At 35.9% G+C, this 13,806-nt stretch overlaps 1 protein-coding gene across 3 annotated transcripts in view; it reads left to right on the top strand.

The window, feature by feature from the left end:
- Positions 1-13,806, top strand: part of WDCP (WD repeat and coiled coil containing) — a 27,365-nt gene that overhangs the window by 8,229 nt on the left and 5,330 nt on the right. For 2 of the 3 annotated variants that reach the window (XM_004377683.2, XM_023732404.1), the window contains exons 1-2: positions 896-1,517; positions 8,083-9,952. In XM_004377683.2, coding sequence (XP_004377740.1) covers positions 8,102-9,952 — 1,851 coding nt within the window. In that variant the 5' untranslated portion in view covers positions 896-1,517; positions 8,083-8,101. Of the gene's footprint in view, positions 1-895; positions 1,518-8,082; positions 9,953-13,806 lie in introns of those variants that run through there. The other variant, XM_023732403.1, reaches the window with a different exon arrangement.

The raw sequence follows: 13,806 nt of genomic DNA, 5'->3' as shown, positions 1-13,806 counted from the left end.
GGTTTCTTGCAGTAGTGTTTTGTAGTTTTCTTTGTATAGGTCTTTTACATCCCTGGTTAGATTTATTCCTAAGTATTTTATTTTTTTAGGGATATTACAAATGGTATTGTTTTTCTGATTTCCTTTTCATGGTTCTCTTTATTGGTGTATAGGAATCCCACTGATTTTTGTATGTTTATTTTGTATCCTACTACCCTGCTGAATCTTTCTATTAGTTCTAGTAGTTTTCTCGTGGAGTCTTTAGGGTTTTCTATGTATAGTATCATATCATCTGCAAACAGGGACAGTTTGACTTCTTCATTACCAATTTGGATGCCCTTTATTTCTTTTTCTTGCCTTATTGCTCTAGCTAGAACTTGTAGCACAGTGTTAAATAGGAGTGGTGATAAAGGGTATCCTTGTCCCTGTTCTCAGGGGGAATGTTTTCAGCCTCTCTCCATTAAGAATGATGTTGGCTGTTGGTTTTGCATAGATGCCCTTTATTATGGTGACAAATTTCCCTCCTATACCTACTTTATTGAGAGTTTTTGTCAGGAATGGGTGTTAGATTTTGTCAGATGCCTTTTCTGCGTCAATTGAGATGATCATGTGACTCTTTTCTTTCCTTTTATTTATGTGGTGGATTATGTTGATTGATTTTCTCATGTTGAACATCCTTGCATACCTGGTATGAATCCTACTTGGTCATGGTGTATTATGTTTTTGATATGATGCTGAATTCTATTGGCTAGAATTTTTGCATCTATAGTCATGAAAGATATATTGGTCTGTAATTTTCTTTTTTTGTGGTGTCTTTGCCTGGTTTTGATATCAGGGTTATGCTGGCTTCATAGAATGAGTTTGGAAGTTTTGCTTCCTTTTCTATATTCTGAAATAGTTTGAGTAGTACTGGTATAAGCTCTTCTCTGAACTAGGTTTTTCTATTACACATACTGCAGTGAACATCCTTAAGTATGTACATGTGTGAGTATGTCTGTAGTTCTATAAAAATAGTTTTTTGGGTTTTTTTTTTGCTAAATGTCATACATTTGTTTTACATGTTTAGATCTTTAATCTATATGGAATTTATGTTGGTGTAAGATGTGAATGGCAAGTTTCTTACCTTTTTGAAGCTTCAGCTTTCTCTCTCAAATAAGGATAATAGTAGCTACCTCACAAGATTATTACAGGGATTGCATAGAATCCTAACTGACCAGAACCACGTGTGGCACATAGTAGGCACATTTATTCCCTTGGTTTCTTTTAATTTGACCAGCAGATCCAAGTAATATCTAGGTTATGTTTATAGAATATGGTCAGTTTTAAAATATTCAATAACAATATAATCCTGATTTCCTTTGTTTTTATACATCTTATGTTTCACAGAAAGGCTATCCACAAAATTCTACCATCAAAATGACTGAAGTCAGTAGTGTTCTACCATATTTTAAATTAGTGACAAATGGAATTTTAAGTGTTGACTTTGCTTTCCCTTCAGTGTCAAGAATAAAGGAAAATAAAGCAAATATCACGAAAAGGTAAGGTGTGAACCATCTAAAGGAAAAATATACAGTGAAACCTGTAAGAGCTGGAACTCGGTGGGACTGCTTTGTCTTTCTAGGTCTTGCAAGTTTTCGCCTTTGACAGGGTGCAGTTTTACCACTTTTCTATTGCTCATTTTAGTGGAAAATATTTTAGTTTTCCTTTTCTGACAGGTTTCCACCTTACACAGGTTCCAGCTTTTGCAGGTTTTACTGTACTTGAAAGCCTTAAAAATGAGATTCTTTTAAACTGTCTTGGACTCTTACTAGCAGTAAAAATGATTATTCTGTCACATAACATGATGCATTTTTGTAATTACATTTTGGTACTTAGTTTTTATAAGATTTTTATCTTTATGTACACTTATGGCATTATTTATATATAAATTTTACATAATCTGGTTACAGAAAGGATTTGAGGCAACTGTCTACTGTGTTGATGCGTGTTATTTTTTCCATAACAAATTTACTAATTTCGGGCTTTAAACACGTTGCTTTTTTTTGGTAATAATTTATTTTTGTTATTGTTGTTGAGAATATACACAGCAGAACATACACCAATTCAACAGTTTCTACATGTACAGTTCAGTGACATTCATTACATTCTTCGAGTTGTGCAACCAAGTTGTTTCTCCCCAATTAACATAAACTCACTGCCCCGTAATTTCCTGTCTAATCTTTCGAGTTGCTGTTGTCAATTTGATCCCATATAAATGGTTCTCAAAAGAACTCAATGCTCAAGGCAGACGTTCTTTACTAGCAAAGTTAAGCTATTGTTTGGTTTTAAAAAGACTTCAGGGGATATTTTTGGTTTAAGATTTAAAGATTACCTCAGGGCAGTAGTTTCAGGGGTTCATCCAGCATCCAGGGCTCCAGAAATCTGGATTCCATAAGAATTTGAATAAAGGAAAATAAAACAAACGCCAAGAGTGCTAAATAGTCACTTTCAGCTGGGGATTGTGGAGGTACAAGATGTTTTGGGGGTACCTCATTTTTATTTAACTTTTTTTTCCTTCGTACTCTTTTTTGGTCTTATGTCTGAATGAAGATAATTTATTATGGATGTTACATGTAATTTTGGAGATTTTCTACCTCATGAAACCTGGAGGTAATAACTTGACTGTCTGCCTTTAATTCATCCTCACAAGGTGTGAATAATTTCCAGATAGGATGTTTACTTAAAAGACTCATGGCTAAATAGAATTTAAAACTAAAAGTTAAATATATTTCTTAAAGGTTTTTTTTGTTTGTTTAGTGCTATGAATACTAGTATATCAAACAATTTTTACAAAGATTAGAATTATGATATAATTTAATTTCTGTCACTGTGCTTTATATTTTTATTTACATTTTCATAACTATCTGTTGGGTCAAAAAGAATATAATGCTTTTCCTAAAGTTATCCAGCTAATATACTCTCTTAGTAGTTGTTTTTGTGCTAAGATTAATCTTTCACAATCATTTATTATTGTTAACATTTTATTCTTACAACTATTATTATAGATTTAAGTGTCAACTGACTGATAGAATTTCAAAATATAATGTATCTGAGGCAATTTTCCACTCTAAGTTAAGTAAAGGATGCTGATATTTATCTATATTTGAAAGTGAATATGCAGATATTGCAACTTATTCAAAAGATTGCCTTATTATTACTGATCTTAACACATTTTAGATATGCATGAACACACAAGTTCAGGGATGCTAGAAATAACATTAGAGTAGGCATTTTGGCTGTTCAGCCTTCCAAAGACTGAAACCTGAACCAAACAGTAAATTTTGGCTGAATATTAAAGCAAAGCCAAACTTTTGGTGCATCCCAACTTGAAGCTCACTTAAAGGAACAGCAAACCAGGGTCTGTAAATAAGGTGATTCAGGGAGTTTTCATACCGTGACACTGACATAAATAAAGTTGTTTTTTTCCCCTTCCCTGGAATTTCCCTAGGAAGAAAACTTTTGGTTGTTGCTAAATATTGCATTGTTTTTATAAAATGTTAAATTTATATCATGATTTATCACCATTATTTGTCCTCATGATTTAAATGATTATGTGAGTTCTTTAAGATCTGGAAACTTGTGCTGATCTGTATGGTTGCTTATCTTTTTTTAAAAAAATCATACAGGGAATGAGCAATGCTAGCCTATAGCTGCATGTGGACTGTATGGCCTAGTGGAGGGGAACGTCTCTTAATATAGTACTCTCCATTGTTTCAATCATTTCTTGAGAGGCTGGATTACTTAACAGCCTTAGAAAGCATGTTCAAATATAGTCCAAAGGGGCTTACTAGCTCAATATTATATGAGCCTGAAGCAACAGAAATATAACCAACATAACCCCTGACCCAGTTGGAAACTCCTTATGTGATGTAATTTATGTAGAACAATCATCTGAACAATACTTGCCGGTGCCTATAAGGCCAAAAGCTGATAGGCAGAGAAGTTACTTCCTGCTTTCAAAGACTTTGCATGTTAGTTGGGGAGACAAGACATGATATGTGAAAAAGTGACTGAAGATTCTGGGTAGTAAACTAAAGATGTCACACTAATGGTTTAGACTAAGGGCTGTAGGTGTTCACAGGAGGTAAGAATTACTTTCAGGTGGGTGGTTAAGGAAGGTTTCTCAGAGGAGATGGTATTTAAATTGGGTCGTCATTTCAACCAAGGAGGCTTGGTGGTGCAGTGGTTAAGTGTTTGGCTGCTACTGGAAAGGTCACTGGTTCAAACCCACCAGCCGCTCCATGGGGGAAAGATGTGGCACTCTGCTGCTGTAAAGATTACCAAAAACCAAACCCGTTGTCATCAAGTCGATTCTGACTCATAGCAACCGTATTGGACAGAGTTGAACTGCCCCTTGGGGTTCCCAAGGGTCTAATCTTTTCAGGAGCAGAGTGCCAGATCTTTCTCCTGATGAGCAACTAATGAGTTTGAACTGCTAGCCTTTCAGTTAGCAGCTGCGTGCTTAACTACTGTGCCATCAGGGCTCCTCTGTAAAGATTACAGCCTTGGAAACCCTATGGGGCAGTTCTACTCTGTCCTATGGGGTTGCTATGATTTGGAATTAACTTGATGACAGTGCATTTGGTTTTTTTTTTTTTTGGTCAATTCAACTGTCATTTTTTGAGTGCTTTGAATGGCCCAGACATTGTAACTACAAAGATTAATAAGTAAAAAGAAATAAGGCTGGAGAGGTAGGTAGATCCAGATTGGGAAGAGCTTCAGATGCCAAACTCAGAAATTCAGAGTATCCTGTAGGCCTGTCCAGTACAGTAGTCACTAGCCACTGTGTACCTACTGACCATTTGAAATGTGATTAGCGTGACTGAGGAACTGAATTTTTAATTTAAATTACATAGCACATGTGGTTAGTGGCTACTGTATTGAACGGCGCAGCCATAGGCAGTGAGTGGGTAACCTCTGATAATTTTTAAGCTGATAAATGTTATATTTAAAAAAGGGTATTTTAAGATTGGTTTTGTACAAGGTGAATTGGAGGAGGAAAGACAATTTAGAGTTAGGTAAACCAGTTAGGAGGAGACTGTTGCAGTCATCTAGGTTTAAGGTGATGGTAGTCTGATTCAGGATGGTGCTAGTGGGAGTGACAGGAAGAACTGGGTTCAAGAAACAATTCTAAGAATTAATAGGACTTGCAACTAATTGAGAAAACAGGAGGAGAAGTCAAATTGAGTCCCTAGTTTTTAGCCGGAGTGAATGTGAGAATGGTGGTATCATGAACGAAGGGAGTGACTATTTTTTATTTTGCCATTTTTTTATTGTGGTGAAAATACATACAACAAAACATTTGCCAAATCAGCAATTCCTACGTGTATAATTCAGTGATATTAATTACATTCTTCATGTTATGCAACCATTCTCTATCCTTGTCTAAATTATTCTACCACCATTAACATGACCTCAATGCCCCCTAAGCAAAAACTCCCTCTTTTCCCCTCCCTCCCACCCATCTTGTTGTTGTTGTTAGGTTCCATCGAGTCTGTTCCGACTCATAGTGATCCCCTGTAGAACAAAATGAAACACTACCCAGTCCTGACCATCCTCACAATCACTGCTATGTTTGAGCCCATTGTTGCAGCCACTGTGTCAATCCATAGATGAGTGAGCGCTTCCAGCATTACATCCGTTTGTTGAAACATCTCAGTTGGTATTCCATCAATTCCTGGAGCCTTGTTTTTCCCCAGTGCCTTCAGTACAACTTGGACTTCTTCCTTCATATTCTCTTGATCATATGCTACCTCCTGAAATGGTTGAACATTGACCGACTCTTTTTGGTACAGTGACTCTGTGTATTCCTTCCATCTTTTTTTGATGCTTCCTGTGTCGTTGAATATTTTGCCCATAGAATCCTTCAGTATTGCAACTGGAGGCTTGAATTTTTTTCTTCAGTTCTTTCAGCTTGAGAAATGCCGAGCATGTTCTTCCTTTTTAGTTTTCTATTTCCAGCTCTTTGTCCATGTCATTATAGTACTTTCCTTTGTCTTCTCAAGTCACCCTTTGAAATCTTCTGTTCAGTTCTTTTACTTCATCATTTCTTCCTTTTGTTTAGCTACTTGATGTTCAAGAGCAAGTTTCAGAGTCTCTTCTGGCATCTGTTTTGGTCTTTTCTGTCTTTTTAATGACCTCTTGCTTTCTTCATGTATGATGCCCTTCCACAACTCATCTGGTCTTCAGTCATTAGCGTTCAATGCATCATATCTATTCTTGAGGCAGTCTCTAAATTCAGGTGGGATATACTCAGGGTCGTACTGTCGCTTTCCTGGACTTGTTTTAAATTTTCTTCAGCTTCAACTTGAACTTCTATATGAGCAACTGATGTTCTGTTCCATAGTCAGACCCTGACCTTGTTCTGACTGATGATATTGAGCTTCTCCATCCTCTCCTTCCACAGATACAGTCGATTTGATTCCTGTGTATTCCATCTGGCATATAGTCACTGTTTATGTTGTTGAAAAAAGATACTTGCAATGATTAAGTCGTTGGTCTTAACAAAATTCTATCATGCGATCGCCAGTGTCATTTCTATCACCAAGGCCATATTTTCCAATTACCAATCCTTCTTTGTTTCCAGCTTTCGCATTCCAGTCACTGGTAATTATCAATGCATCTTAATCACGTTTGATCAATTTCGGATTGCAGAAGCTGGTAAAAATCTTCAATTTCTTCATCTTTGACTTTAATGGTTGCTGCTTAAATTTGAATAATGGTTGTATTAAGTGGTCTTTCTTGTAGGGATATGGATATTATCCTATCACTGACACCACTGTACATCGGGATAGATAGTAGACCATATGATTATCCATGATGATTACAAAATTCTGTATTTTTTTGTAGGTTTCTTTAACAGTATCAAAGGATACACACCACATTGTTAACGGTGGTTTTATCAAATACTTGAGATTTGGGGGCAGGGGTAGGGGCAGCAAAGAGAGGTTGGCACAAGATGGTGCTTTAGACAGCCTGGTTTGTTTGGATTTCATTGCAATGAGTATGTAGTGATTCAAATGCCTGAAAAAATATATTAAGTATGAAAAAATTGAAGATAATACTTGCCTAATCTACTTTAAATTATTATGAAGGATTGTTGCAAAGATCAAATGCAATAGGGAATGTGAAAATGTTCTGAAAATTATTAAGTGCTGTTTGAATATGAGGAAGTAGAAATAGTAATAGTGACTTTTACATGTCATTTCAGCCGGGAGGTAAAAGCCATTTTTAAGGGAGTTGCGAAAATAAGTAATAATAAAGTGTGGGCTGTGAATATCAGGTATTTATTGATTTGCAAGTGAAAAGAAGAATAGAAATTAGACGATAGAGGAGACTTTTCTCAACTTTTTGATTTGAACATTTTCTGACTTAAAAGTTGAAAGTACCATGAATACGATATTACTTCAATCTAGATTCATCAATTATTAATATTTTCTACATTTGTTTTATATTTCTACCTATGTATATAAAATTTATTTTTTTGCTAAACCACTTGAATGCAATTTGTAGGCATCATGATACTTTACCCCAAATACTTCAACACGCATTTTTTAACAATACATACATCATTCTCCTATATAACCACAATTCCGTGTTCACACTTAAGAAAATAATTCCACAGTATCTTTCATAACAATTACAAAAAAAAACATACCAGTTGCCCTCAAATCCATTCCAACTCATGGTGACCCCACGTGTGCAGAGTAGAACTGTAGTGCATAGAGTTTTCAAGGCTGTGACCTTTCAGACACATATCACCAGGCCTTTCTTCCCAGGTACCTCTGGTTGGGTTCAGACTCCTCCTCAGTTATTTCAAAAATGTCTTTTTTTGTAGAAAACTTTGATTTCCCAATTCAAGATTCAATCATAGTTTATACACTGTGTTTTGCTTGTATAGTTCAGTAGTCTCTGTTAAATCTTTAATAACATTTCTCCTGTCCTTCTGTCTTCCCCACAATATTGACCTATGAAAGGCTCAAGCCAGTTGTCTTGTAAAATGTCCGACATTCTGTATTTGTCTGATTATTTTCCCGTGATGTAATTTATTCTTAATTATTTCAGATAACCTTTATCAGAAAGGATGGAGCTGGGAAAAGGAAAACTTCTCAGAACTGGACTGAATGCGTTATATCAAGCAGTACACCCAGTTCATGGTCTTGCCTGGACTGATGGGACTCAAGTAGTCCTGACTGATTTACAGCTTCACAGTGGGGAGGCCAAGTTTGGGGACTCAAAGGTCATTGGGCAATTTGAACACATCTATGGGCTATCCTGGGCCCCACCTGGTACAGCTGACACGCCCACTCTGCTCGCTGTCCAGCACAAGAGGCATGTTGCTGTGTGGCAGCTGTGTCCCAGCACTACGGAGACGAGCAAATGGCTGATGTCTCAGACCTGTGAGATTAGAGAGTCACTCCCTGTCCTTCCCCAGGGCTGTGTGTGGCACCCAAAAAGTGCTGTCCTGACTGTGTTGACTGCACGGGATGTCTCTGTTTTACCTAATGTTCACTGTGACGATTCTCGGGTAAAAGTGGACATCAACACTCAGGGCCACATTCACTGTGCGTGTTGGACCCAGGATGGCCAGAGGCTGGTGGTGGCAGTAGGCAGCAGCCTGCATTCTTATATTTGGGACAGTGTGCACAAGACTCTTCACAGGTGCTCCTTCTGCCCAGTGTTTGATGCAAACAGCTACATCCGCGCCATCAGAGCCACTGTGGACTCACAGGTTGCTATAGCCACTGAACTTCCCCTAGATAAGATATGTGGCTTAAATGCATCTGAAACCTTTGATGTTCCGACTAGTGGTAAAGACAGTTATCTGTATCCTTTACCAGTTATTGATGAAGTGCTGTCTATGGATAAAGGGGCAAATGTTCTTGAAACAAATTCTGAAATACCAGTTTCTCCTTCCTTTTCTTCTTCCTCCTCAGATCTTCTGGATCTAACTCACATACATTTCAATAAATCTGGATCTGAGTGCAGTTCTCTTATTTGTCTAAGAAAAAAGGACTACTTGACAGGAACTGGTCAGGATTCTTCACATTTGGTCCTCGTGACCTTCGAGAAAGAGGTTAACAGGACCAGAAAAGTGACCATTCCAGGCATTCTAGTTCCTGATCTAATGGCGTTTAGTCCTAAAGCACAGGTAGTGGCAGTGGCTTCCAGTACGTGTAACATCATCCTGATCTATTCTGTCATCCCATCTTCTATGCCAAACATTCAGCAAATTCAGTTAGACAGTAGTGAGAGACCCAAAGGCATATATTTCTTGACAGATAAATTATTATTAATTTTGGTAGGAATACAAAAATCCACTGATTTGGCATTTCTTCCTTCTTCAGAGTCTGACCAGTATATCATTCGCTTGGTTGTTAGAGAAGTAAAGTTGGAAGGATCTTCAATGACCTCATGTGAAGGCCAGAGTGGCTACTCTACTTTCAGTTCTCTGTTAAATAAAGCAAACAGAAGAAAGCTAATTGAAAGTCTTTCCCCAGATTTTTGTCACCAAAACACGGGGCTCTTGTTAACAGCTAGTACCAGCAGTCACAGTGGAAGTCCTGGAATAACCCTTATTAACGAAATCCAAAGTCCTCTGTCCAGTATCTGTGAGGGCTCCACAGCCCTAGAAACTCTCCATGCAGAGCCTGTTAACTGGTCAGTCTCAAAGCCCAGGCCCGGCAGCACGCCAGAGTCCTCACCAGCGCAGTTTAACCATTCTCCAGAGCCTCCTAATTTGCCTCAAAGAAAGAATTTACAAGGGGAAAAGGAAGCTTATCTGATATGTAAGAAACTGGAAGTTCTATCCAGGAATCTGACTGAAATGCAGCAATGTCTTTCTGAACTCATGAACTGTCTACATAATGGGAAGAAATCCTCTCCAGGATACCCACTCTCTGAGGATCCCCCTTATGTTCACATCATTTACCAGGTAACATCTCCTTTGAGGAGCTACCATTGTACATAAAAGCTCATGCAGCCAGTGGGTACTGCAAGAAAAATTTACTGATGAGGGAGATGGTGCTCTAATTGAACTTCACTGAACTGGGCGTGTTATGTTACAGGCGAGTTGTTATACCTTTGCAGGTTGGTTGGATACTAGCCTGCCAACCAGATAGGCACACATATCAGTATCTACCATAATTTTATTATATGCATAGTATGAAAAGTGAATTATTGTGTTCATTCTGGCAATTTATATTTAGGAAAATATATATTTCTTTTAATTATTTAGTTGTGAAAACCTATTCTTTATGCAATGCAGACACTTTTCTATTTATAAAAAAGATTATGTTCATTTTTTCTTTATTTTTAATGCATCTATTTATGTATGCATATGTATAAATATAATATTACATAAAGAGATCATATACCTTTTTATTGTGAAGACTTTCCATCCCCATTGGACTTGGTCCTAACCCTACTCCCCATAACCCAGTTTGACCAGCAGTTTAATGTGGATCTTCCTGTATTTTTCTTCATACTCATATAATCTTACACAGACCTTTGTATACCTACGTATATAGGTGTGTGGGGGTGGTTTGTCATTGCCTTAAAAAATGAGATCATATGGCATCCTCTCCTTCATGCTGAGGCTATGCTGTTTATTCAGCCATTCCCTTGTTGATGAACACTCACTTTGTTTTTAGTTCTTGTCCATTCCAAATAGTGCTGCAATTATATCCTTGTATATGTCCATTTGTATTAGTACTTCTATTTCTGTTGGATTGCTTCCCAGAAGTGGAAGTGTAAATTTGAAAAACATATACGTTTCTACTTTTAATAGAGTTGTCAGATGGCCTTTCAAAGGGTTTTTACTTCACAATGCATCATCACACTTGCACCAGCAACGTTTGAGACTGTCCTTTTCCTCACATCCTCACCAGTCTGATGAGCATGAAGTGGTATTTCACTTTTATTAATTTGTATTTCCTTTACTGTTTGGATTTGAGCATGTTTTTTGTGTTTTTTGGCTGTTCGAAATTGGTCTTTTATAAATTGTCTATTGCTCATTTTCCTATTGGGTTATCAGTTTGTAAGAGTTTTTATATTATAGAAATGACTAGACATGTAATTATTTAGGTTTTCTTGCAATAATTTTTTAATTATTTTAGTTTTTACATTTAAGCTTTTAATCTTTAATTTGGTTTTTGTATATACCCACTTTTATTTTCTTAGAGTTAGATGGCCATGCTAACAACATTATTAAGAAATAATCCTTATCCCACTGAACTTGATCTATTGCATTTGTCATATATAAACTTACATATACTGGGATCTGATTCTGGATTCTGTATACAATAACACTGACATCTTTAGAACTTTACTAATACCATACTGATTTGATTAACAGACCAAACCAAACCAAACCTGTTGCTGTTGAGTCAATTCTGACTCATAGCAACCCTACAGGACAGAGTAGAACTGCCCCATAGGGTTTCCAAGGAGCAGCTGGTGGATTCGAATTGCCAACCTTTTGGTTAGCAGCCAAGTTCTTAACCACTGCATGAGCAGGGCTCCAATTTGATTACAGTGTCTTATATATATTCATTTTTAAAGGTATTTCTAGAAAGTAGGTATTGAAGTCAGTGATACAAGTAAGTATATAAATTAATTACCAGGAGGATATATTTCAATTAGTTTTCTCTTAAAGCTGACTCAAGGATATAGGTTTTTAGAAGAACTAAAAAAATAGTTTAAAACGCTAAATTAAATTTTCTTTTTATTATGAAGAATTTAAAACATATTACAAAATATGTTTTTGTATTATGAAAAATTTCAAACATATAGAAAGACTATAATGAAACCCTGTATATGTATCTATCACATGGATTTAACAGTTGTTATATTTTGCCATAATTTCGTTGGTTTTTGTTTTCTGAAATATTTTAAATAGAGAAATCATGGTATTTCACCCCTGCATACTTCAGAATGCTTTTCTAAAATGTAAGAACATTTTCCTTAATAACCACAATACTATTATCACACCTGACAACAGGATTAATAATAACTTAAAGTCATCTAATACCAAAAAAAAAAAACCAAGCCCCTTACATAATCCTTATTCATATTCTCCAAGTTAGTCCCAAAATGTTAAATCACTGATTCTTTTTAAAATAGTTTTTAAAAATTAATTTCATAACTATATTAGGAACTTAGTTATCATTTATCAGAGCTATTTGAAAAACTACTTATACACATTTACCATCTTAATCCTAGATTTTTAGAGAGAGTTTCTGCTACATTGATTTTGGAGACCACCAGTCAGTGACCAAGACAGATATTTAAGTGGTTTGATTTAACTACATGAAGCTTTTGGTATTTTTCCTTTAGTAATAGGTTTTTTTATTTTTTTAATTATATTATTTGTAAATGTAAAATCTAGTTTGGATATTTTTTCCTTCAGTAACTTTTTTTCCCCCTTTTATTTCTCTTGTTGAATAGGTAACTCACCTACTTGGTTCAAAACTAGAAAGAGTATATTAATAAAAAGGCTTACACTAAGAAGTCTTACTCCCACCCCAGCCCTGTTCACTCTCCTCCCCTTTGGCTCCTACAGGTCACCATTTTTATTTTGATTTCTTCATGCAGATACAGCACACCGTACTGTGTATTTTCGTTTTGGCACACAAAAGTTAGGATACTATAGCATCCCAAAGAGTGTTCTGCACCTCTCCTTTTCCATTTGATAATAAATATATCCTGGAGGGCTCTCCATATCAAAATGCAGAGCACTTTCTCTCTCTTTTTTTTTTTTTTTTACAGTTGCATAATATTCTTCCCCCCCATTACAAAAAGAATATATACTCATTGAGGAAAAATTGAACCAATACAGGAAAGTTAAGTGTTGAAAGTAAAAATTCTGTATAACCCAATCATTAGAGAAAACTATAGCATATAGTTAGGTCTAAATGTTTGCAATTTTGTTTCCCCTGGGGTGTTTTATTTATTTATTTTTCAGTGGCTTTATTGAAATATAACTCACCCATTTAAAATATACAATTCAGTGGGGTTTAGTATACTCCCAGGTACATGCAACCATCACCACAGCCAATTTTAGAACATTTTCATCACCTCAAAAAGAAACCTTGTATCCTCTAGTTTTTGCTCCCCTATACTGTCATCCCCACATTCCTAGACAATCACTAATTTACTTTCTGACTCTACTGACTTCCTTATTCTGGGCCATTCATATTTATGGAATCATAATAGGCAGTCTTTTTTGTCTGGCTTATTTCACTTAGCATAATATTTTCAACGTTCGTGTTGTAGCATGTATCAGTACTTCATTCCTTTTAATGGCTCAGTACTATTCCATTTTATGTATCTGCCTCATTTTGTTTCCCATTTGGCAGCTGATAAACATTTGGGTTGTTTCTACCTTTTGGCTATTATGAATAATAATGCTGCTGTAAATCCATATTTTTTCCTATGCTTTTATTAAATTTTTTGTTAATCCAAAAGGTAAAATATATCATCTAATTGTTTAATTTTATTTGTTTTTAAATAGATTATTTTATCAAGTAATATAAACCATTTGTAAATGTAAAATTCATTTTTTTTTATTATTGTACTTCAGGTGAAGGCTTACAGAACAAATAGTTTCTCATGAAACAGTAGTACACATATTGTTTTATGACACTGGTTAACAACCCACAACATACCAATCCCCTCCCTTCTCGACCTTTCTTTTTTGGTGAAAATATACATAGCCAAAGATACACCATTTCAAAAATTTCTACATGCACAGTTCAGTGACATCAACTACGCTCTTCCAATTGTGCT

Source organism: Trichechus manatus, unplaced genomic scaffold (assembly GCF_000243295.1).
Source record: "Trichechus manatus latirostris isolate Lorelei unplaced genomic scaffold, TriManLat1.0 scaffold00052, whole genome shotgun sequence".
NCBI classification, from domain to species: Eukaryota; Metazoa; Chordata; class Mammalia; order Sirenia; family Trichechidae; genus Trichechus; species Trichechus manatus.
The sequence above is the reverse complement of the archived record's forward strand: the minus strand, read 5'-3'. Positions and strand labels throughout refer to the sequence as shown.